This window comes from Oncorhynchus tshawytscha, linkage group LG19, assembly GCF_018296145.1.
Source record: "Oncorhynchus tshawytscha isolate Ot180627B linkage group LG19, Otsh_v2.0, whole genome shotgun sequence".
Lineage (NCBI taxonomy): Eukaryota > Metazoa > Chordata > Actinopteri > Salmoniformes > Salmonidae > Oncorhynchus > Oncorhynchus tshawytscha.
Window position 1 is genome coordinate 29,499,179 of NC_056447.1, and position 26,736 is coordinate 29,525,914.

At 43.1% G+C, this 26,736-nt stretch overlaps 1 protein-coding gene across 2 annotated transcripts in view; it reads left to right on the forward strand.

Moving 5' to 3' along the window:
• LOC112218599 (sema domain, immunoglobulin domain (Ig), transmembrane domain (TM) and short cytoplasmic domain, (semaphorin) 4Ba) overlaps positions 1 to 25,885 on the forward strand; it is a 95,645-nt gene extending 69,760 nt beyond the window's left edge. For both annotated transcript variants that reach the window (XM_024379516.2, XM_024379517.2), the window contains 7 exons: positions 15,826 to 16,007; positions 19,011 to 19,161; positions 19,745 to 19,955; positions 20,065 to 20,180; positions 20,543 to 20,700; positions 21,044 to 21,135; positions 21,424 to 25,885. In XM_024379516.2, the coding sequence (XP_024235284.1) occupies positions 15,826 to 16,007; positions 19,011 to 19,161; positions 19,745 to 19,955; positions 20,065 to 20,180; positions 20,543 to 20,700; positions 21,044 to 21,135; positions 21,424 to 22,199 (1,686 nt within the window). In that variant the 3' untranslated portion in view covers positions 22,200 to 25,885. The remainder of the gene's footprint in view (positions 1 to 15,825; positions 16,008 to 19,010; positions 19,162 to 19,744; positions 19,956 to 20,064; positions 20,181 to 20,542; positions 20,701 to 21,043; positions 21,136 to 21,423) is intronic.
• Positions 25,886 to 26,736: the final 851 nt, after the last annotated feature.

A 26,736-nucleotide genomic window follows, 5' to 3' on the forward strand; every position in this document is an offset into this window, starting at 1 on the left:
CCAGGAAGGAATTTTCCAAATGTTTCATGTTTCGTGCTCTATTTTCAGCTGGCATTAATGCAACGCTAGTTTCAAACGCACATTAGTTTGCAATTTTGTCATGTAAAAACTGGCGCACTGGCATTTTTCCGCCCTAACGCCAGGTTTGGCAATTTACCTGTCTTTTATCAGCTCGCTTGCGCTCAGATGGGCGGGGTAGAAATATTTGAGGTGTGTCCTTAAAAACATGTCCCAAAGTGCTAATTTCAGGCAGCCCTGAAAGGGATATTTAAGACCAACCAAAAAATGATTTTATTTATTTTATTTAACCTTTATTTAACTAGGCAAGTTCTTATTTACAATGACGGCCTACCAAAAGGCAAAAGGCCTCCTGCGGGGACGAGGCCTGGGATTAAAAATAAAAAATAAATACAACATAAATATAGGACAAAACACACATCACGACAAGAAAGACAACACAACACTACATAAAGAGAGACCTAAGACAACAACATAGCATGGCAGCAACACATGACAACACAGCATGGTAGCAACACCACATGACAATAACATGGTAGCAACACAACATGGCAGCGGCACAACATGGTAGCAGCACAAAACATGGTACAAACATTATTGGGCACAGACAACAGAACAAAGGGCAATAAGGTAGAGACAACAACACATCACGCAAAGCAGCCACAACTGTCAGTACGAGTGTCCATGATTGAGTCTTTGAATGACGATATTGAGATAAAATTGTCCAGTTTGAGTGTCTGTTGCAGCTCGTTCCAGTCGCTAGCTGCATCGAACTGAAAGGACGAGCGACCCAGGGATGTGTGTGCTTTGGGGACCTTTAACAGAATGTCTTAGCGGTGATGCAGTTGGTTATGCCATGAATTTTGACAGCCGAAACGCAGCCTACCAAACTAGCACCTCGGATCTGGGCCGATTCCGGCTGAGAGTCGGGGCATTTGGCTGAGAGTCAGACTCGGCCGACGTCATGTGGCCCGAGTCTGGGCCGCCTTAGGCAGTATTACTTATGGCTAGGATGCGGGGATTGAGCTCGGGCTGATTCTGGTGTGAGTTACCTGGCCCACATGTATTACTTGGGGCTCAGGCCGACTGGGGCTACTCTCTGGCAGATGATTACACTGGCCGCTTTATATAATAAACATTTCATGATTTATTTTTCCATATTTTCTCATTGTTTCTGTGATCAAAAAATAAAATTAACATTTAAATGAAATTCTTTAAGAATCCTGCGCAGTATTTTAGTATTTTCATACTTTGTGCAAGGCAATTGTTAAACATTAAAAATGTTGTAGATGGAGCCTCCCGAGTGCCGCAGTGGTCTATATGGGGCTTTGGCTTATTTTTGTCCTGCCCAATGCAATTGCGAAGTAGTCAAGACTGTCGATAAACGGATTGGCTCCTGAGAAATCATAATCATTAAAGCTTTATTCAAATATAGCATTTTTGAGGAGTAAAACAGTGAGTTAACGTTCCCTTTTTATGTATGCATCGTAGGCAGGCCCACAATTTTAGCCATGCAGGTCCCATTTTGGACGTGCGTAAAACCCCCTCCATGATGGAGGCTACGTGTCCATGCCCATCATGAAACCAGCGATGAGAACCTTGGTGAATACTGTTGAACCTCGTAAGTGATGTGTAAAAATGGCTTGTTTTACGTTTCATATGTTCAAAACACAAGCCCTCCCTTAGGCCTACTATTTATTTGATTTCATCTCTATTTAACCAGGTAGGTAATTTAACCTTTTTATTTAACCAGGTAGGTAATTTAACCTTTATTTAACCAGGTAGGCCAGTTGAGACCAAGTTCTCATTTACAACTGCGACCTGGCCAAGATAAAGAAAAGCAGTGCGACAAAAACAACAACAACACAAAGTTACACATGGGATAAACAAACGTACAGTCATTAACACTATAGAAAATCTGTATACAGTGTGTGCAAATTAAGTAAGGAGGTAAGGCAATAAATAGGCCATAGTGGCGAAGTAATTACAATTTAGCAATTAACACTGGAGTGATAGATGTGCAGATGAGGATGTGCAAGTAGAGATACTGGTGTGCAAAAGAGCAGAAAAACAAATTTGGGGATGAGGTAGGTAGTAGGTTGGATGGGCTATTTACAGATGAGCTGTGTACAGCTGCAGCGATCGGTAAGTTGCTCTGACAGCCGATGCTTGAAGTTAATGGTTTTTGCAATTCGTTCCAGTCATTGGCAGCAGAGAACTGGAAGGAAAGGTGGCCAAAGAAGGTGTTGGCTTTCGGGATGATCAGTGAAATATGCCTGCTGGAGCGCGTGCTATGGGTGGGTGTTGCTATGATGACCAGTGAGCTGAGATAAGGTGGAGCTTTACCTGGCATAGACTTATAGATGACCTTGAGCAAGTGGGTTTGGAAGCAAATATGTAGCGAGGACCAGCCAACGAGAGCATACAGGTCGCAATGATGGGTAGTATTTGGGGGTTTGGTGACAAAACGGATTGCACTGTGATAGACTGCATCCAATTTGCTGAGTAGAGTGTTGGAGGCTATTTTGTAAATGACATTGCCGAAGTCAAGGATTGGCATGATAGTCAGTTTTACGAGGGTATGTTCAGCATCATGAGTGAAGGAGGCTTTGTTTGCGAAATAGGAAGCGAATTCTAGATTTAATTTTGAAATGGAGATGATTAATATGAGTCTGGAAGGAGAGTTTACAGTCTAACCCAGACATGTAGGTATTTATAGTTGTCCACATATTCTAAGTCAGAACCGTCCGGAGTAGTGATGCTAGGTGGGTGGGCGGGTGCGGGCAGCTACTGGTTGAAGAGCATGCATTTAGTTTTACTAGCGTTTAAGAGCAGTTGGAGGCCACGAAAGGAGTGTTGTATGGCATCGAAGCTCATTTCTAGGATTGTTAACACAGTGTCCAAAGAAGGGCTAGATGTATACAGAATAGTGTCGTCTGCATAGAGGTGGATCAAAGAATCACCCGCAGCAAGAGCAACATCATTGATATATACAGAGAAAAGAGTTGGCCCAAGAATTGAACCCTGTGGCACCCCCATAGATACTGCCAGAGGTCCGGACAACAGGCCTTCCGATTTGACACTGAACTCGAGTAGTTAGTGAACCAGGTGAGGCAGTCATTAGAGAAACCAAGGCTGTTGATTCTGCCGTTAAGAATACGGCGAATGACAGATTCGAAAACTTTGGCCAGGTCGATGAAGACGGCTGCACGGTACTGTTTTTAATTGGTGGTGGCTATAATATCGTTTAGGACCTTGAGCGTGGCTGAGGTGCACCCATGACCAGCTCGGAAACCGGATTGCATAGCGGAGAAGGTACGGTGGGATTCGAGATGGTCGGTGATCTGTTTGTTCACTTGGCTTTCGAAGACTTTAGAAAGGCAGGGCAGGATGGATATAGGTCTGTTACAGTTTGGGTCTAGAGTGTCTCCCCCTTTGAAGAGGGGGATGACCGCGGCCACTTTCCAATCTTTAGGAATCTCAGACGATACGAAAGAGAGGTTGAACAAACTAGTAATAGGGGTTAAGACAATACCGGTGGATAATTTTAGGAAGAGAGAGTTCAGATTGTCAAGCCCAGCTGATTTATAGGGGTCCAGATTCTGTAGCTCTTTCAGAACATCAGCTGTCTGGATTTTGGTGAAGGAGAAGCGAGGGGCGGGGCTTGGGCCAGTTGCCGCGATCGGTGCGGAGCTGTTAGCCGGGATTGGGGTAGCCAGGTGGAAAGTGTGGCCAGCCGTAGAGAAATGCTTATTGAAATTCTTTATTATTGTGGATTTATCGGTGGTGACAGGGTTTCCAAGCCTCAGTGCAGTGGGTAGCTGAGAGGAGGTGCTCTCATTCTCCATAGACTTTTCAGCAGCATAACACCCTGCATACCACTGCTGGCTTGCTTCTGAAGCTAAGCAGGGTTGGTCCTGGTCAGTTCCTGGATGGGAGACCAGATGCTGCTGGAAGTGGGTTTGGCGGGCCAGTGGGAGGCACTCTTGCCTCTGGTCTAAAAAATATCCCAATGCCCCATGGCAGTGATTGGGTACACTACCCTGTGTAGGGTGCCGTCTTTCGGGATGGGACGTTAAACAGGTGTCCTGACTCTCTGAGGTCATTAAAGATCCCATGGCACTTATCATAAGAGTAGGGGTGTTAACCCCGGTATCCTGGCTAAATTCCCAATCTGGCCCTCAAACCATCACGGTCACCTAATAATCCCCAGTTTACAATTGGCTCATTCATCCCCCTCCTCTCCCCTGTAACTATTCCCCAGGTCGTTGCTGCCATTGAGAACATATTCTCAGTCAACTTACTTGGTAAAATAACGGATAAATAAAAATAAAAGTGTCCCAAAACTTTTTGGAATTAGTGCTGCAGGATTCAAATTTCTGTTTGAAAAAGCTAGCCTTTGCTTTCCTAACTGACTATGTATATACAGGACCAACCCTGTATATTGGTTCCTGACTTCCCTGAAAAGTTGCATATCGTGGGGACTATTCGAAGCTAGTGCAGTGCGCCACAGGATGTTTTTGTGCTGGTCAAGGGCAGTCAAGTCTGGAGTGAACCAAGGGCTATATCTGTTCTTAGTTCTACATTTTTTGAAAGGGGCATGCTTATTTAAGATGGTGAGTAAGGCACTTTTGAAGAACAACCAGGCATCATCTACTGACGGGATGAGGACAATATCCTGCCAGGATACCCGGGCCAGGTCGATTAGGTCGTTTGACCGCGGACCCATAATGGACGCAGGCAATGAGGCAGTGATTGCTGAGATCCTGGTTGAAAACAGCAGAGGTGTATTTGGAGGGCAAGTTGGTCAGGATGATATCTATGAGGGTGCCCATGTTTATGGATTTGGGGTTGTACCTGGTAGGTTCCTTGATGATTTGTGTGAGATTGAGGGCATCTAGCTTAGATTGTAGGACGGCCAGGGTGTTAAGCATATCCCAGTTTAGGTCACCTAACAGTACGAACTCTGACGATAGATGGGGGACAATCAATTCACATATGGTGTCCAGGGCAGAGCTGGGAGCTGATGGGGGTTTATAAAAAGATGTAATGAAGGTTCAACAGCCTGACTTCTTTATCCTGGTGATTTTATGAAATCATTACATTTTACATTTATTTATTTGTTGTTGTTTAAAAAAGAAGTTACAGGTCTGTGAGAGCCAGAAATCTTGCTTGTTTGTAGGTGACCAAATACTTATTTTCCATCATAATTTGCAAATAAATTCATTAAAAATCCTACAATGTGATTTTCTGGATTTTTTTTCTCATTTTGTCTGTCATAATTGAAGTGTACCTATGATGAAAATTACAGGCCTCTCTCATCTTTTTAAGTGGGAGAACTTGCACAATTACAGTTAGGGGACATTCTTCCTTTCGCTTTACAGTACATCTTTCTCCAGCTACTGTGAAAAGTTTGGATGTGCATAAAACCCTCCATATTCTACATTGTTTTAAGATTATATGCCCATGTGGAGAAATGATTGTAGTTGATTCCAAGGCAATACATAAAAGACCGTAAATGCACAACTTGAAGCAACCACATATTTTGCCATGGAGCTTGTTCTGATTGGCCAGTGAGGGGCTGAGCCTCCACACATCCACAACTTGTTTATTCATCAAAACCTAGCCCTTTTGCACCAAAGCCAGCAAGTGCGCCGATAATTGTGATAGTGAGAATAGCAAAAGTATTTCTGGCTCACCCCTGAACCTATAACGCTACCACCTGCACTTACCTTTGTGTTAAGTTTGTTAATATAGAGCCCCGAGTCTACTGTGCGCAATTGTGTAGGATAGGCTACTGCGCAACACCCAACGCTATTCATATGAATTATTCTAGATATAATGACAATAAATGACATAACTTATTCACAATATGGTCTAGTAGTGAAATAACTTGACAAATACATTTTGTTTTCCATGTTAGACCTGCAATTTTACAAGGGGCTTGAAGTAGCCTACTTGAATTTCTGCGCTCCAAATTAAAGTTCAAGTACTGAAATAGGCCTACCTTGAAAATCTGACATTTCCTCAATTTGGTGCTTCAAAAGCAATTGTAATTATTGTAGCCAAATTATAAGTTACCTGCTCCCTTATAATCAGTAGCGGTGCGTGGGTAAAATCACTGGGGAAGCCAAGCCAGGAAAAAATAGCCATGTCACAACCTGTGTTGTGAAAATTATGTTGTTTGCTCTATAATCTGTTAGTTCATATGCCTTGCCACCATGACATACAGTGCATTCGGAAAGTGTTCAGACCCCTTGACTTTTTCCACATTATGTTACGTTACAGCCTTATTCTAAAATGTATTAAATCGTTTTTCCCCCTCATCAATCTACACGCAATATCCCATAATAACAAAGCGAAAGCAAGTTTTTAGACATTTTTGCAAATGTGTCAAAAATATGAAACTGAAATATCACATTTACGTAAGTATTCAGACCCTTTACTCAGTACTTTGTTGAAGCACCTTTGGCAGTGATTATAGCCTCGAGTCTTCTTGGGTATCCTTCCCCAGCTTGGCACACCTGTATTTGGGGAGTTTCTCTCATTGTTCTCTGCAGATCCTCTCAAGCTCTGTCAGGTTGGATGGGGAGCATCGCTGAAATGCTATTTTCAGGTCTCTCCAGAGATGTTCGATCGGGTTCAAGTCTGGCCTCTGGCTGGGCCACTCAAGGACATTCAGAGACTTGTCCCGAGCCCACTCCTGCATTGTCTTGGCTGTGTGCTTAGGGTCATTGTCCTGTTGGAAGGAGACCCTTTGACCTAGTCTGAGGTTATGAGCGCTCTGGAGCAGGTTTTCATCAAGGATTTCTCTGTACTTTGCTCCGTTCATCTTTCCCTCAATCCTGACTAGTCTCCCAGTCCCTTCCCCTGAAAAACATCCCCACAGCATGATGCTGCCACCACCATACTTCACCGTAGGGATAGTGCCAGGTTTCCTCCAAACGTGAGGCTTGGCATGCAGGCCAAAGTGTTCAATCTTGGTTTCATCAGACCAGAGAATCTTGTTTCTCATGGTCAGAGTCCTTTAGCTGCCTTTTGGCAAACTCCAAGCAGGCAGGCTGTCATGTGTCTTTTGCTGAGGAGTGGCTTCTGTCTGGCCACTCTACCATAAAGGCCTGATTGGTAGAGTGCTGCAGAGATGGTTGTCCTTCTGGAAGGGTCTCCCATCACCACACAGGAGCTCTGTCAGAGTGACCATCTGGTTCTGAGCTCTGTCAGAGTGACCATCTGGTTCTTGGTCACCTCCCTCACCATCGGGTTCTTGGTCACCTCCCCCAATAGCTCAACTTCTTCCATTAATAGATGGGGACCTTCAATGCTGCAGAAATGTTTTGGTACCCTTCCCCAGACCTGTGCCTCAACTCAATCCTGTCTCGGTGCTCTATGGACAATTCCTTCAACCTCATGGCTTGGTTTTTGCTCTGACATGCACTGCCAACTGTGGGACCTTATATAGACAGGTGTGTGCCTTTCCAAATCATGTCCAATCAATTGAATTTACCACAGGTGGACTCCAATCAAGTTGTAGAAACATCAAGGATGATCAATGGAAACAATGAGGAAAAACATTTATTTGATCAATTTTAGAATAAGACTAATGTAACAAAATGTGGAAAAAGGGAAGCTGTCTGAATATTTGCAGAATCCTCTGTAGGCCTAAGGCCAAGACAAATAAAAATCAGTGGCAGAATACATTCAACCACACCTTTTTGTTTCATCACAAAACCGGAGAGCAACATCTGTCTGGTGAAGTCCTCAAAGCATGTAACAAACAGTGTAACAAACAGTGCATGTAACAAAGGACATCCGCGATGCGGATCCTGTGTTCTGCCTCACAACCAGTGTAACCGAGTGGATCACATGCAGCGACCAAAAAAAAAAACGACTCAGAAAAAGAGGGAAACGAAGCGGTCTTCTGGTCAGACTCCGGAGACGGGCACATCGTGCAACACTCCCTAGCATTCTTCTTGCCAATGTCCAGTCTCTTGACAACAAGGTTGATGAAATCTGAGCAAGGGTAGCATTCCAGAGGGACATCAGAGACTGTAACGTTCTCTGCTTCACGGAAACATGGCTAACTGGAGAGACGCAATCCGAAGCGGTGCAGCCAACGGGTTTCTCCACGCATCGCGCCGACAGAAACAAACATCTTTCTGGTAAGAAGACGGGCGGGGGCGTATGCCTTATGGCCAACGTGACATGGTGTGATGAAAGAAACATACAGGAACTCAAATCCTTCTGTTCACCTGATTTAGAATTCCTCACAATCAAATGTAGACCGCATTATCTACCAAGAGAATTCTCTTCGATTATAATCACAGCCGTATATATCCCCCAAGCAGACACATCGATGGCTCTGAACGAACTTTATTTAACTCTCTGCAAACTGGAAACGATTTATCCGGAGGCTGCATTCATTGTAGCTGGGGATTTTAACAAGGCTAATCTGAAAACAAGACTCCCTAAATTTTATCAGCATATCGATTGCGCAACCAGGGGTGGAAAGACCCTGGATCATTGTTACTCTAACTTCCGCGACGCATATAAGGCCCTGCCCCGCCCCCTTTCGGAAAAGCTGACCACGACTCCATTTTGTTGATCCCTGCCTACAGACAGAAACTAAAACAAGAAGCTCCCACGCTGAGGTCTGTCCAACGCTGGTCCGACCAAGCTGACTCCACACTCCAAGACTGCTTCCATCACGTGGACTGGGAGATGTTTCGTATTGCGTCAGACAACAACATTGACAAATACGCTGATACGGTGTGCGAGTTCATTAGAACGTGCGTTGAAGATGTCGTTCCCATAGCAACGATTAAAACATTCCCTAACCAGAAACCGTGGATTGATGGCAGCATTCGTGTGAAACTGAAGGCACGAACCACTGCTTTTAATCAGGGCAAGGTGTCTGGTAACATGACTGAATACAAACAGTGCAGCTATTCCCTCCGCAAGGCTATCAAACAAGCTAAGCGCCAGTACAGAGACAAAGTAGAATCTCAATTCAACGGCTCAGACACAAGAGGCATGTGGCAGGGTCTACAGTCAATCACGGACTACAGGAAGAAACCCAGCCCAGTCACGGACCAGGATGTCTTGCTCCCAGGCAGACTAAATAACTTTTTGCCCGCTTTGAGGACAATACAGTGCCACTGACACGGCCTGCAACGGAAACATGCGGTCTCTCCTTCACTGCAGCCGAAGTGAGTAAGACATTTAAACGTGTTAACCCTCGCAAGGCTGCAGGCCCAGGCGGCATCCCCAGCCGCGCCCTCAGAGCATGCGCAGACCAGCTGGCCGGTGTGTTTACGGACATATTCAATCAATCCCTATACCAGTCTGCTGTTCCCACATGCTTCAAGAGGGCCACCATTGTTCCTGTTCCCAAGAAAGCTAAGGTAACTGAGCTAAACGACTACCGCCCGTAGCACTCACATCCGTCATCATGAAGTGCTTTGAGAGACTAGTCAAGGACCATATCACCTCCACCCTACCTGACACCCTTGACCCACTCCAATTTGCTTACCGCCCAAATAGGTCCACAGACGATGCAATCTCAACCACACTGCACACTGCCCTAACCCATCTGGACAAGAGGAATACCTATGTGAGAATGCTGTTCATCGACTACAGCTCGGCATTCAACACCATAGTACCCTCCAAGCTCGTCATCAAGCTCGAGACCCTGGGTCTCGACCCCGCCCTGTGCAACTGGGTACTGGACTTCCTGACGGGCCGCCCCCAGGTGGTGAGGGTAGGCAACAACATCTCCTCCCCGCTGATCCTCAACACTGGGGCCCCACAAGGGTGCGTTCTGAGCCCTCTCCTGTACTCCCTGTTCACCCACGACTGCGTGGCCATGCACGCCTCCAACTCAATCATCAAGTTTGCGGACGACACAACAGTGGTAGGCTTGATTACCAACAACGACGAGACGGCCTACAGGGAGGAGGTGAGGGCCCTCGGAGTGTGGTGTCAGGAAAATAACCTCACACTCAACGTCAACAAAACTAAGGAGATGATTGTGGACTTCAGGAAACAGCAGAGGGAACACCCCCATCCACATCGATGGAACAGTAGTGGAGAGGGTAGCAAGTTTTAAGTTCCTCGGCATACACATCACAGACAAACTGAATTGGTCCACTCACACAGACAGCATCGTGAGGAAGGCGCAGCAGCGCCTCTTCAACCTCAGGAGGCTGAAGAAATTCGGCTTGTCACCAAAAGCACTCACAAACTTCTACAGATGCACAATCGAGAGCATCCTGGCGGGCTGTATCACCGCCTGGTATGGCAACTGCACCGCCCTCAACCGTAAGGCTCTCCAGAGGGTAGTGAGGTCTGCACAACGCATCACCGGGGGCAAACTACCTGCCCTCCAGGACACCTACACCACCCGATGCTACAGGAAGGCCATAAAGATCATCAAGGACATCAACCACCCGAGCCACTGCCTGTTCACCCCGCTGTCATCCAGAAGGCGAGGTCAGTACAGGTGCATCAAAGCTGGGACCGAGAGACTGAAAAACAGCTTCTATCTCAAGGCCATCAGACTGTTAAACAGCCACCACTAACATTGAGTGGCTACTGCCAACACACTGTCAATGACACTGACTCTACTCCAGCCACTTTAATCATGGGAATTGATGGGAAATGATGTAAATATATCACTAGCCACTTTAAACAATGCTACCTTATATAATGTTACTTACCCTACATTATTCATCTCATATGCATACGTTGATACTGTACTCTATATCATCGACTGCATCCTTATGTAATACATGTATCACTAGCCACTTTAACTATGCCACTTGGTTTACATACTTATCTCATATGTATATACTGTACTCGATATCATCTACTGTATCTTGCCTATGCTGCTCTGTACCATCACTCATTCATATATCCTTATGTACATATTCTTTATCCCCTTACACTGTGTACAAGACAGTAGTTTTTTTGGAATTGTTAGTTAGATTACTTGTTCGTTATTACTGCATTGTCGGAACTAGAAGCACAAGCATTTCGCTACACTCGCATTAACATCTGCTAACCATGTGTATGTGACAAATAAAATTTGATTTGATTTGAAACAGTGTAACAAACAGTGCATGTAACAAACAGTGTAACAAACAGTGCATGTAACAAACAGTTACGTGACCTACAGAATGGTCAAGCAAGTTAATGTTTCTGACATTTTCAAAACTAATAAACAACTATTGATTTAGAATCATGGAGAGTTAGGCTACTGCAATTCACAAGGAAAACAGGAGCTGCCTCCAATATTCCAGCACCATTTAGCTTCAATAGTTCACCATCATCAACTCACCTACGCTTAGCCTAATACAGTGACAACTATGGTCCTGATTTCTCTCTCTCTCTGTGTATACTTATATAAATTTGATTTTTTTTTCATTTTTAATTGTTAATAAATAAGTAAAAAATTCTAAACCTGTTTTTGCTTTGTCATTATGGGGTTTTGTGTGTAGATTGTTTTTCACCAATGTAATCAGTGTTATAATAAGGCTATAACCTAACAATGTGGAACAAGTCAAGGGGTCTGAATACTTTCCGAAGGCACTGCATCTCCATCCATGGCTAATGGAAAGGGACAATTTTAGCTACCTAGCTAGCCACTGGAAGACAACAACACAACGAGATGCAACAATTCAAGTTTCTTCTGTCAGTGATGTTTGGTTTTTCATGTGATTTGTATTTGTATTTATTAGCAATCCCCATTAGTTCCTTCCAAGGCCGCAGCTACTCTTCCTGGGTTACAGCTAAAGTTAAGGCAGTAATATACATTATATTAAAATGTGTATACATTTTCAATACATTTAAAACAGATTTCACAATACATTAAATGTTTGCCCTCCGACCACTACTCTACTACAACACACAATCAAGGTGTACATGTGTGTGTAGTGTGTATGTTATGTGTGCTTGATTGTGTGTGTATGTTGTGTGTTTGTACCCGTGTGTGTGACTTCACAGTCATCGCTGTTCAATAGTCCTCACTGTTTTTTAAATCTGATTTTACTGCTTGCGTGAATTACTTGATGTGGAATAGACTTCAATGTAGCCATGGCTCTATGTAGTACAGTGTCCCATAGTCTGTTCTGGACTGGTGGCATGTCTTGTGGAGTATGCATGGGTGTCCGTGCTGTGAGCGAGTAGTTTAAAACAGACAGCTAGTAGCATTCAACATTTCAATACTTCTTACAAGAATAAGTAGTGATGAAGTCCATTTCTCTTCTACTTTGAGCATTGAGAGAATTGACATGCATATTCCAATTGTTGTGGAGCCAAATCCAAACTGTCTTCCCTTGACACATTTTTTGGTGCACCAGTACAGTTTAGCTGTACAGTTTAGCTGTACTAGCACAGTTTAGCTCGCTCAGTTTAGCTCAATGCTGATTGGCTAATATTTTATACTTTTTTTTATCAAGGGAGGCCAAATGCCCCCTTGCATTCAATGCTACAGGTGGCAACAATATCATCCTATTTTTGACCAGACAGCATCAGATAGATGGTCTACACATACAGAGACAGAGAGGTTTCCCTCATTCAGATGCTTTATTTGGTGAAATACATTCAGCCTCTTGCGAATTGAAGGAAAATGATCAAAACAGAGAGATAAAATATACATTATTTGATGTTTTTGCCTTTTTTTCTTGGTATTTTTGGGGGGGAAGCCTGCTTATATAATTATCTGTAATTTCATTTTTGTGAGAGATGTGGCCACTTTAGTTTGTTTCCAGCCCTTCAATTGAAGGGTGTTGCGCTACTCTGTTGCTGTCACGTTCGTCATAAGGATCGGACCAAGGCGCAGCATGGTATGCGTACATTCTCTTTTTAATGAATGAACAAAAACAACACACAACCAATACGAAACGTGAAGCTATACAAACTAGTGCTGAAAGGCAACTAAGACCCCACAACTAACAGTGGGGGAAATAGACCCCACAACTAACAGTGGGGGAAATGACTACCTAAATATGATCCCCAATCAGAGACAACGATAAACAGCTGTCTATGATTGGAAACCATATCAGGCCAACATAGACTTACAAAACCCCTAGATATACAACAGCTAGAGTACCCACCCTAGTCACACCCTGATCTAACTAAAATATATAGAAAAACAGAGAATCTAAGGTCAGGGCGTGACAGTTGCGGTAAAATCACATGCGGTTATTATGAGGACGACAACTTCAACTTGGCTTTCCATACAAATCCTTCCATAAAAAAAGAACCTGGTTTTTGGTCGCTTTCTCGTTATAAAAACAGAGATGGTGAGATTAATGCTACCGCTATTCATGGCTTTATAGGCTTACTGTGTGCCTGCATCGGCCACATAGGCTACAGAAAAATTGGCATGCATGCATCCTATCTATTTAGTCAGGCAATGTCCACATTATTCACACACATTTTAGAATGTAATAATAATTTGAATATCAATGCTTTGGCAAGCCCTGAAAAAAAAATCTTGAAGTGGTAATGCCCTACTTGCTTGTTTGGCCTCTATATTAGGCCCTACATGTACAATTATATAAATTATACAATTGCATTAAGGTCTTTGAAAATTACAAAAGTTCCTGAAAGCCCATGAATTTGACTCATCAATATCTGTATGAACCCTGTTAAAGAATGTATCATCCTAGTCCTTTGTTGTGTTGGTGGAGTTATTCACTTTTATTTCTCTAATTACACATGTTGAACTGCATGAAAAGGCTTTTTATTTTTGTTTCAAACCATTTTGAAAAATATATCCCAATGTCACACATTGGCCCCATTATTTATAGAAAGATCCACCAATACTGCATCTTCCTCATCAGCATCTTCCATTACTTAAAGTCCATCTCTCTCTCTGTCTTTAGTTGACTATCTCTGATGTTTATTCAGGTGTTTAGAGTAGAAGTTCTGCTCCAGTGAGGCCAACTATGGAATATGATACAGTGGGGCAAAAAAGTATTTAGTCAGCCACCAATTGTGCAAGTTCTCCCACTTAAAAATATGAGGGAGGCCTGTAATTTTCATCATAGGTACACTTCAACTTTCAGCATGACAATGATCCCAAACACACCGCCCAGGCAACGAAGGAGCGGCTTCGTAAGAAGCATTTCAAGGTGCTGGAGTGGCCTAGCCAGTCTCCAGATCTCAACCCCATAAAAAATCTTTGGAGGGAGTTGAAAGTCCATGTTGCCCAGCAACAGCCCCAAAACATCACTGCTCTAGAGGAGATCTGCTTGGAGGAATGGGCCAAAATACCAGCAACAGTGTGTGAAAACCTTGTGAAGACTTACAGAAAACGTTTGACCTCTGTCATTGCCAACAAAGGGTATATAACAAAGTATTGAGATAAACTTTTGTTATTGACCAAATACTTATTTTCCATCATAATTTGCAAATAAATTCATTAAAAATCCTACAATATGATTTTCTGGATTTCTTTTCTCATTTTGTCTGTCATAGTTGAAGTGTACCTATGATGAAAATTACAGGCCTCTCTCATCTTTTTAAGTGGGAGAACTTGCAGAATTGGTGGCTGACTAAATACTTTTTTGCTCCACTGTATAGCTTTGTGGAAAACAGAAAAACACAAAAAGCTTTGGTACTGTTGAAACTCCTAAAATTGTTCATCTGTGTTGGAAAGGGAGGTTTATGTAAGGGGTTAATAAATTGAGTGCTTTCTGTCCAATATTCAGGAGGAGACTTTAGGTACACACTCTCTCTAGTATAAAATAATAACTAGGTAGACCAGGGGGAGCAGAGCAGGGAATATACTGTATGTAGCTCATTATCTGGCTGGGTTACTACAGCAAGTAATTGCTTCAGAAACTCAGCATTTAGTCACGTGTCATTTCCCTTTCCCATTCAGCGATGTCATTTCCTCTAATTAATGTTGGGCTGACGGGGACTCGGACGAAGGCACATGTTAAAGGGCTCTGGGTTATGTAGACTTCTTTATGTTTCTTTTTAGTCCTCTGAACAGTGCTCTGTGAAGATGACTTACCGTTGCTCCCTCAGCCTTTTGAATCTCCTTAGATCTGTCCCAGACAAGAATTTGAATAATTGCTGCAATCCGAGCCACAGACTCAAGTGAATGTAAACAGACAAATGATATCTATTTTTTTTTCAATTGCATGTCCCCACACAATTCCTGTACAGCCAACTATCTGTGAAAAGTATAGGCATTACATTTCTTAATGGAAAAGTTGTGCTGCTATATTTGCATCACAAGCCAACCCGGTATCATGCTCCCATAGATGACCCCACCCACCAGGCAGGGTAGTGTCACAGGCACAGGTTCGGAGAATTGTAGTGTCAGTGGAGAGTCATTGTGTGTGAGCAGTGTCCTTTCTTCTCTCTCTCATTGAAAAGCATTTGGCTTCCCCAGTGCCCCCAGTGTTCTCCTCTCATCCAGTTGTGATGTCTTATATTGTTTTCTTGACCTAGAATTCTATTCACCCTGGGCGGATGTGTATTATGTCCACAATCTGTTGTACTCAGTCTGGTGGTTTCACTATAGGATTATTGTTTCTCATTTAAGTAAATTCAAACAGTGCCTTGTTTGTTTACATTGTTTGTTTAGTTTTGGGGTAAACAACAGGGTGTAGAATAATTTTAGGGAAATTGGTTGCCATGATATCATTCAGACGCGTGTTTATTGCAGTAGGGATTATAATGCATTCTCACCATTTCCACTACTTTTACAGTTTACACATACATGTGCCCTCTACTGGACACTGGGTTACTATGACTGAGGGTCCATGTAACAGAGCTCTGCTTGTATTACAGGGTGACAAAGGAGGAGAGAGGGTGCTGCAGAAGAAATGGACCACCTTCCTTAAAGCCCAGCTCCTGTGTTCACTGCCTGATGATGGCTTCCCCTTCAACATCATCCAGGACATGTTTGTGTTGACACCCAGCCCAGAAGACTGGAAGAACACTGTGTTCTACGGGGTCTTTACTTCACAGTGGTGAGGACATTATCACTTATAGAGCATGCAAGAGTGTATAAGCCCATTGATTTGGATAATGAAAGCTTCTGTGTCTGAGTTGATAATTCACTCATCTCCACTACCCCAGGGCAGTGATTGGGGACACTGCCCTGTGTAGGGTGCCGTCTTTCGGGATGGGACGTTAAACGGGTGTCCTGACTCTCTGAGGTCATTAAAGATCCCATGGCACTTATTGTAAGAGTAGGGGTGTTAACCCTGGTGTCCTGGCTAAATTCCCAATCTGGCCCTCAAACCATCACGGTCACCTAATAATCCCCAATTTACAATTGGCTCATTCATCCCCCTCCTCTCCCCTGTAACTATTCCCCAGGTCATCGCTGCAAATGAGAGCGTGTTCTCAGTCAACTTACCTGGTAAAATAACAGATAAAAAAATAAAATAATAATATTAAACATTTCTCCATACAACAACAGCTCACTGTCAGTTTATAGCACATTATTATTGACCCAGTCATGGCCAAACAGCCACATTTCCATTCATTCTGTTCGTCTACGGTGTATTTGAGACGTTATTGATCAAGTACTGCATACAGTGGCTTGCAAAAGTATTCACCCCACTTGGCATTTTTTTGCCTTACAACCTGGAATTAAAAATAAATAATCTTAGGGATAGTGAACGGGACAGTTGTAAATCATGCAGTGCCTTGTGTCACGATCACAGATTTTAGAGAAACAACAAATATCGGAACATATAAGTGCCTTATATCGGCTGAAAGCTTAAATTCTTGTTAATATAACTTCACTGTCCAATTTACAGCAGCTATTACTGAAAAAAATATGCTATTGTTTGAGGAGAGCTCCTAACAACAAAACACTTTTTTTCACTGCTATAGGTTTGATAAATTCACCTATGAAGGTGAAATGTGTACTTAAGTTCTGAAATCTTGCTCTGATTTATCATCCAAAGGGTCCCAGAGATAACATGAAGTGTCGTTTTGTTAGATAAAATCCTTTTTTCATATCCTAAAAAGGTCCATATAGCATGCATGATCGATTTTTTTATTTCCACTCGTTCAATTTGCAAAGAAAGGAATCTGTGAAAATCTAACCCTAAACGTTGTTTCAACCAGTCAAATCACGTCCGTATGTATTCCTCAGAGACTCTAGAACGTAACCAGACTTCACTATATTTATAGGGGTGTAGTATATCCTATAAGTCACCAAATTTGGTCAGAGAGCGACGCCTTCATGGCACGCCGATGATGCGGGCAGTCTTCACTTGATCGACTCTAACTTTGTCAAATAAGCACCAATCAGGGTCAAACAAAACTAGCTAGATAGCCAATGAGCTGGGCTTTCCGGGAGTTTCGAAAACCCTGTATCTGTCATAAAATGTAGCTACTAACCTTGTGCTACAGCATGCGTTTTCCTTTTGGACAAAAAAATATAAGAGTTATGAAGTTATAAAAACTGGTTGTTTTGCAAATGTTGAACTTAATTTGGTTACTATTACTGGAAAAGCTCAATCAAAGTCCAAGTATACAGATTTGACGATGTTCTTGCAGAAAAATGTAATATGAATGCAAATGTCTCCTTCACGATTTGCCCAAATGTACCTGGGTGACTTCACACTAAATATCATGTAGTTCACTCATACTTCAAGTTATCCGTCTGAAACGTTGGTCATACACTGCTGCCATCTTGTGGACACCATCAGAATTACAATAAGAGTGATGGCTAGAACTGGGACCTTTCTGTTGCATTTCAAAGATGGTGGTAGAAAAAAAAACAGTTTTTTTTCTTTGTATTTTCTTCTACCAGATCTATTATGTTATATTCTCCTACATTAAATTCACAACAACTTTAAAGTGTTTCCTTTCAAATGGTACCAAGAATATGCATATCCATGCTTCAGGGCCTGAGCTACAGACAGTTAGATTTGGGTATGTCATTTTAAGTGAAAATTGGGGAAAAAAAGATTTATTAAGTCATACCACAGATTCTCAATTGGATGGAGTTCTGGGCATTGATTAGGCAATTCCAAGATATTTAAATGTTTCCCCTTAAACCACTCAAGTTTTGCTTTAGCAGTATGATTAGGGTCATTGTTCTGCTGGAAAGTGAACAGTCTCAAATCTCTGGAAGACAAACAGGTTTCTCTCAAGAATTTCCCTGTATTTAGCGCCATCATGAAAAACGTCCCCACAGCATGATGCTGCCACCATCATGCTTCACTGTGTGGATGATGTTCTCTGGGTGATGAGAGGTGTTGGGTTTGCAGCAGACATAGTGTTTTTCTTGATGGCCAAAAAGCTACATTTTAGTCTCATCTGACCAGAGTACCTTCTTCCATATGTTTGGGGAGTCTCCCACATGCCTTTTGGCAAACACCAAATGTGTTTGCTTATTTTTGTCTTTAAGCAATGGCTTTTTTCTGGCCACTCGTCCATAAAGCCCAGCTCTGTGGAGTGTACGGCTTAAAGTGGTCCTATGGACAGATACTCCAATCTCCGCTGTGGAGCTTTGCAGCTCCTTCAGGGTTATCTTTGGTCTCTTTGTTACCTCTCTGATTAATGCTCTCCTTGCCTGGTCCATGAGTTTTGGTGGGCAGCCCTCTCTTGGCAGGTTTGTTGTGGTGCCATATTCGTTCCATTTTTTAAATAATGGATTTAATGGTGCTCCGTGGGATGTTAAAAGTTTAGGATATTTTTTTAGAACCCAACCCTGATCTGTACTTCTCCACAACTTTGTCCCTGACCTGTTTGGAGAGCTCCTTGGTGCCGCTTACTTGTTGGTGACCCTTGCTTAGTGGTGTTGCAGACTCTGGTGCCTTTCAGAACAGGTGTATATGTACTCAATTTAATTACAAGTTGTAATGCAACAAAATAGGAAAAACGCCAAGGGGGATGAATACTTTTGCAAGGCACTGTATTAGTTCAGCACTACTGTCAGAGTAAAGAATAGGATGATTTTAGGAAAGAGGAACATGCTGTAGCCTCACTGTTGTGTGGTGTTTTCCCAGGTATAAAGGGGCCTCTGGCAGCTCAGCAGTGTGTGCCTTCACCATGGACCAGGTGGAGAGGGCCTTCAGCGGCCGTTACCGTGAGGTCAACCGGGAGACCCAGCAGTGGTACACCTACAACCACCCTATCCTTGATCCACGGCCTGGAGCGGTGAGTTACTACTGCCCTCTGCTGGGCAGCTTACATAGTATAAGTCAGTGGTTCCTAACCTTTTTCGGTTACTGTACCACCAACTGAATTTTGCTGTGCCTGGAGTACCCCTGAATTACCCTCTCATGTGTATTTTACCAGTAGGCCTATGGTCTCATGAGTCTTCTCAAGTATCCCCTGTGGATAGGCCAAGTATGTCCTAGTACCCCTGGTTGGGAACCACTGGTTTAAGTAACTTGTAGTAGGCTATACTAAGCCAACCACGTGTTTGTAGATTGGATGTGTTCTAGCCTGCCTCTCAGACACATCAGCAATCTGGACTGAACATCAGTGATTAACCAGCTATCTGTCTCTCTGCTGTCACTAGCAGCCTTCTTCCCAGAAGGCCTGATGTTATCAAAGCTGCCACTGCTACAGCTGCTTTAATTTCCTGGCAGACTTATCACGGACACATCAAATCAAATCATCAACTGAGGGATACAAACACATATTTATGAGGATAGGCAGGGGGTAGTAGTAAGCTTGTGTAGTGTGTATTGTTGCCCGGTGTGTGCTTATGAGACTCCATGTGTTCTCTCCACAGTGCATCACTAATGCAGCCCGGGACCAGGGCATCTCCTCCTCTCTGCATATGCCTGACAAGGTACTAAACTTCGTCAAGGACCACTTCCTGATGGACAGTGTGATCCGCAGCCAGCCCCTCCTGCTGAAACGCAGCGTCCGCTACACCCAGATAGCTGTCCACCGGGTCCAGGCCATCAACAAACACTACAATGTGCTCTTCATTGGAACAGGTACTGTACTGTAAACCGCCTCAGCCGACAGAACTTTTCCTGTTCTGTATGAGAGGCAGAGCTATAGCAGACACTAACCATCCACTGTTCTGTCATATGTCTCTGGCAGATGATGGAAGACTCCACAAAGCCATCAATGTCAACAACAAGATGCACATCATTGAAGAGATGATGCTTTTCACTGACCCCCAGCCTGTACAGCACATTGAACTGGACTCTGAAAAGGTACAGTACTGAGAAAGAAATCAGTTTATTTCTGGAGCATAGTGGGAGTAATGATGAGCTCACTAAATGTCAGCACTGGCAGTTTAGGGGTCTCATAAGCCGTGAAGAGAGCCGGAACCTAAAGGGTAGCTCAGCTCACGTTCATTGAGATAATTGTATGCAACTTCCTCTCAGGGGAATTGAAAAAAAATAGGTCCTGTGTTACTCTGTATTGTTACTCGGTTTGGTCCTCCAGCATTGGGTTCGTCAAGGGTACAGTGTTGACATTGTTTTAGAGAGAGGTAAATGTCTGCTAATATGTGACCCAGATACCTATTCCTCCCTGGCCCCTGACTGACTGTCTGGTGGTCTCTCCTCTACAGGGCCTGCTGTTTGTGTCCTCCTACTCTGGCCTGGTGGAGGTCCCGGTGGCTAACTGCTCCAACTACCAGAGCTGTGGAGAGTGTGTCCTGTCCAGAGACCCTTACTGTGCCTGGGAAGGGCGGCAGTGTCTGAATGTCAGGCTGGGTGGACTAGAAAAGTATGTTTCCCCCAGACCACCTGCCTCCATACATTACCTTTCTATGGTCCACTCATGGACATGTAGGTGTTGCTCATCAAAGAGATACTAGCCTTGTATTAGCATGATGCCAGATAATGGTATAAACTAGTTAGATGCTAAGCCCTCATAATGACTGATAACTTTTCGGGACATTAGAGCACACCAAAGAAAAAGTGACAATACAGGATAATGCTCAATGCTGTCTGCTTACAGTACATGCTGTAGTCTGTAAAGACCTGCTATGTGTAGACTGTCAGTTAGAGGTTCTGAGTGGTTCTGAGACACCCATTTGTCTGATATACCATTGTGTCTGTGTTCTCAGCCACTGGCAGCAGGACGTGGACGAGGCAGACACATCCGTTATCTGCAACAAGACACAGCCCAGCCCTCGCTTTGCTAAACCCCCACCCACACGTAAGTACTGTACCATTCCATCAGTTCCTGCTGGATTAAATCATCTCAGCTCTAAACTGTACCACTGTGCTCTACTATGGAACTGCTGCATTTACATTTCGAAGAACATTTTATTCCAATGTTCCCTACCATGATTATCAATTCCAAGCTTATTTAATGTGTTAATTCTCATCGCAGTCCTACTCAGCTACCATACTGATATAATAATGCAGTTTGTTTAATCTACCTGAGATGGACTTGCTTTCACAAATGAAAAATAAAAAAAGCCATTTCTCTTGTTGTCCGCAGGGATGTCTTCATGCCAGGTGATAATGATCCCAGCCAACATGTTCAAAGTGCTGCCCTGTAAGCTGCGCTCCAACCTGGCTGAGAGGAAGTGGGAGTACAGTGAGGGTGCAGGTCACTTCCTGTACCCCAGTCCTGAGGGAGGTCTAGTGGTGGTGGCCCAGGCTGACAGACAGGAGACCTATGAGTGCTGGTCAGTGGAGGAGGGCTTCAGGCAACTCCTGGCCAACTACTGTGTTAGGGGAGAGGCCAGGCAGGAGAGCACCACCCTCATTGGCCGCTCACGCACCCCTCTGGTCCCACAGGAGGAGCCAATCATCCTACCTGGAGAGACCCGCTCCCCACAGATCAACACCAAGACCTACTGGAACGAGCTCATTATAGTGTGTGCCCTGCTGGGCTTCTCCCTGGTGGTCTTCTCCCTATTTGCGGTCTACAGGAACCACGACCGCATGAAGTCCATGCTGAAGGAAGGCGAGTGCCCCAACATGCAGCAGAAGAAACCCAGGCTAGTGGGGAATCCGGCAGAGAACTTGCCTCTGAATGGCAACAGCACAGTGCCAGCCTCTGTGTCAGACCACAAGGGTTACCAGACCCTCAATGACAACTACATCTGCAACACACCGCCACATGAGTGCTCATCACCAGACAACAGCAAGAGCTTCTCCGAGTCAGAAAAGAGGCCTCTGAACTTGAAGGAGAGCACTGTAGAGATCTCGCCCATCTGCCCGCGGCCTCGGGTGAGACTGGGCTCAGAGATCAAAGATTCCATTGTGTGAGGACAGCTTTGATCAACTTGAGCAGGAGATAAAACCCTAATGTGGAGTGATTAACTATTAGCCATAAGAAAAGGGGGACTTACAATAAAATAAAAACATAGAAGGAAGGAACACTGAAGAGGGACATTTCATTACACTGCTTTTGCACTTTTGTCTTGTTCATTTTGTCCCTGTGGTCAGTTCTCATTTCCTTGTTGTCACTCCTCTTTCTCTAGTGCACCTGAAGCACAACTAAGAGGAAGCTGATACAGATTGCCTTCAGACTATTGAAGCTGTGGAATGATGGTTATGGTGGACATAGGACACATACAGCTGATTTTGTCCTTCTGTAACAGTTTTTATATGATTCAGTCATGTTGTTTTTATGCATTGCCACTCAGTCCGTCCAAATGTTCTGTTGGCATTGCATTGAAAGTAGAGAGATACTCTAGAGCTGACCCTTAATGCTCCCATCTACATCCACAATTAGTGTGCGCTTAGCCCTACACTGAGAATGATAGTAGAATAACAAACAACCTCTAATTCAAACACTATAGTAAGTAGATCAATAGGCCTTTCACTGATGACTTAGTTATAACAGCAGTCTATCAGCTATTAATTCAAAGCAGTTTAAACTGTGGATGACCTTAGTGCAGCATAACCAGGCAGACATTAGAATGGAATCCACTGGTCAAGAGAGGGCTGACCATCCCAGAGAGACATGGAAAGGAACCAATGAGGAAGGAATGAAAGAGGTAGGGACCACCTGGCATGAGGTGTGGAAAAAGAGCACGCAACAGAATAACATAATACTGGAGAGGTGTTGTTGTCGAGGTTCTCTGCCCTGCTCCATCAGGAGCTTAGAGATTAAGTCAAGACTTGAATGACTAACATGTCTTGTGAAGGAGTAAAGAGAGAAAGCAACACTATCCCCCCAAATGGAGAGTAGCACAGATGGGGTTTGTACATCCAAAGGTATTGGAGGATATGGTGCCTAACATGCTGACCAGACCGGACACGTCGCGTGTGCGAGCGTTGCAAAATAAATTTACACATATGTTATTCAATCATTGCACCCACACTGCTCGCTGGTATCAGAGAGCGTCTGCTTGGCCAGGCGGTAAAATAGAAATGGGTTCTATTTGTGACACCTCAACGCGCTGCAAGTCCAGCCTCTCCCATCTCCTCGTTGGTTTTTAGAAGCATATACCCACGTGCCATCTCCTCATTGGTTTTTAGAAGCATATACCCACGTGCCATATCCTCATTGTTTTTAGAAGCATATGCCCACATGCCATCTCCTCATAGGATTTTAGGAGCATATACCCACGTGGGTGATTGAAAGATTAACTTAGGTCTACACTCCGTTAGGTTGTAGTAATGCACTGTAAAGTTGGTTGCCAACCGCCATATTAAATCCAAAATAAGAAGAAGAAGCCTGAGAAAGGAGGAGAGATGACGAGAAAGGAATTCAGTTTACCGTTTTATCTGTGGATTAATTGTTGGAGTAGAGGACATTGTGCATTTCATCTAAAATAACAAACTAATGTTTATATCCCAGGACAAATTAGCTAGCAACAGCAAGCTAGCTAGTTAAATTGACACAAATGTTTCATGCTTTTCGACCTGTCCCCAAATTTAATATAATTGGTTCAGAGTTTGTTTTGATATTTCAACCTGCGTGTCCTGATCGCTTCTGGTGTGGGTGAACAAAATCAATGTTCGTGCGTCCGGTTTGGTCAGCATGTAAGTTATGTGTACGATTGACATTCACAGGGTTGAAGCGTACCCCTGACATTGGGGAAGACCCGAGACCAGGTATTAACATATGATTCATTATGGAGCCAACAGATTATGCAAAGCACACAATGTGAAGTGGGGTGCAAGGTCACACCAAAAGAGAATCTCATCTTGAGACTGTGTAGGCGCGTAGGTGTCCACACAATCTTGATTATTGAGAATCAGAGGCATTATACCCACATATAATTTAGTATGCAAAAGATTGAGCCCTTTCTGTGGCATAGCGGAATGGGATGAGAGAGAGCTTATCACTAGGCCTGGAGTTGCTGTAGCTAGGCTGAGATCCCGGTATAAAATGCTGACTAGTTCAGTTTGTCAGTCAGAAACTGATTCCTTCAATCCAAATTCAGTCACTTCAGACACCAAGTTAATGTGGGCTAAGACTTGTGTAAAAACCTGTTCACCACTTTACTTAGATAACTCTTTCCTGGCCCTGTGATTCAGAGGCTAGTAGACAGCAGAGGTTAAAGAACCACATGAAGAGTGTGGCAACACAACAGAGTCAGCCAGTGGAGTATGGAGCTCTTGGTGTTGATGAATGTGACTCACACACCCAGAGGAAACCATGCTCTGTGTTCATTTATGTTGTGCCAAAAATAACCTTTTTAAAATGTGTATTCTGTTTTCATCCTTTCCAACACAACTGTCATGTCAAATCAATGTTTTATGTTTAATGGGCCTGACCGATTCAGCATGTATCAAACAGTATGCATCAAACCATTCATAACGTAGCCATTCAGTGTATATGAAAGCTGCCATAGTTACCAACATCACCTCTGGTTTAATGACACTAATGACTGTAAACTGGGTTTTACTAATATGGAGCCAAGGCTTTCACAGCAGTTATGGACCAGTCAATGGAGGAATGTCTTTTAAAAATAAAATTAACAGATTTTGTGAAAGGATGGAACCTGCGTAAATAATAATCCAAAAGCAAGGGCTTTCATTGAGGCATTACCTAATAACAGAGATACGTTTTCAGCTGTTCAAGATTGGAAAGATACAATAATTCTAAAGGCACAATTTAAGAATATAGATTTCATATTCCAAAGATGTAGCTATGTCAGTGCAAAATTATGGTAAACTCTTGCAACATTGCGTTGTGGAATGTAGTGATAGAAATTGTTTTGGAATAATTGTAAGTAAAACAATGTTGTCTTATTTAAGTTTGACATTTGTACAAGGGCCTTACAATTTTTGACAAAGTAGCTGTGAAAAAAGCATACTGCTAATGGACTGCTGTGGTGGCTGAGTGTATATAATGTACATTTGTATTGTAGTTGAGTGGACTAGTGAAAGTTGTATCATTGCGGTCAAAGTGCAGAACCAGCAAAAATCTTGACTCAAAATGCGTTGTTTTTGCACAGGATGTTGGAAAGCCTTAGTTTGGAACACGGATGGGGGTTTTTGTTGAGAATGATGTATTACATATTCAATGGATTTTTTTCATGCCTTCAAGCTAAATTCAGGAATCAAGAGTTGTGCGTCTTGGGGTTCTAAAATGTGTACTCATGACCTTGTGACATTACTCATTCACATGGACAACCAGGTAGCAGCAGCATCACCTGCATGATAGGTACGACAGAATAGACTGTAGAACTGTACTGGGCATACCCAGCAATACTATTAAAACACTGAGTGACTGCCTTTAAATTATGATCAGTATCTGTACAAAGAATTATTTTAGAATGGCTTCAACCTCGATCACTTCGTATTTCTGGGTTGACACTATTGCAAACCATTGTTTTTGACTATACATTAAAACAAATCAACGCTGTCTTTAAATGCTCCTGAGTGGCACAGTGGTCTAAGTCACTGCATCTCAGTGCAAGAGGCGTCACTACAGTCCCTGGTTCGATTCCAGGCTGTATCCGGCTGTGATTGGGAGTCCCATAGGGCGGCTCACAATTGGCCAGTGTCGTCCGTGTTTTGCCGGGTTAGGCCGTCATTGTAAATAAGAATTTGTTCTTAACTGACTTGCCTAGTTAAATAAAGGTAAAATTAAAAAATATATTCACTACCGTTCAAAAGTTTGGGGTCACTTAGAAATGTTCTTGTTTGTGAAAGAAAAGTTTAAGAAAATGTCCATCAAAATAACAACAAATTGATAAGAAATACAGTGTAGACATTGTTAAGGTTGTAAATGCCTATCTACATAGGCGTACAGAGGCCCATTATCAGCAGCCATCACTCCTGTGTTCCAATGGCACGATATGTGTTAGCTAATCCAACTTTATAATTTGAAAACATTAATTGATCATTAGAAAACCCTTTTGCAATTATGTTAGCACAGCTGAAAACTGTTAAAGAAGCAATGAAACTTTCCTTCTGTAGACTAGTTGAGTATCTAGAGCATCAACATTTGTGGGTTCGATTACAGGCTCAAAATGGCCAGAAACAAAGACCTTTCTTCTGAAACTCGTCAGTCTATTCTTGTTCTGAGAAATGAAGGCTACGTGCCATTGGAACACAGAAGTGATGGTTTCTGATAATGGGCCGCTGTACGCCTATGTATATATTCCTTTTTTTTTTTTTATCGGTCGTTTCCAGCTACAATAGTCATTTACAACATTAAGAATGTCTTCACTGTATTTCGGATCAATTTGATGTTATTTTAATGGACAAAAAATGTGCTTTTCTTTCAAAAACAGGACATTTCTATTTGACCCCAAACTTTTGAAAGGTGTGTATACATTTACAACTGAAACATTTCAAATGTATGATTTGTATTTTGTTACAAACATTGCAAAAGTTTAGA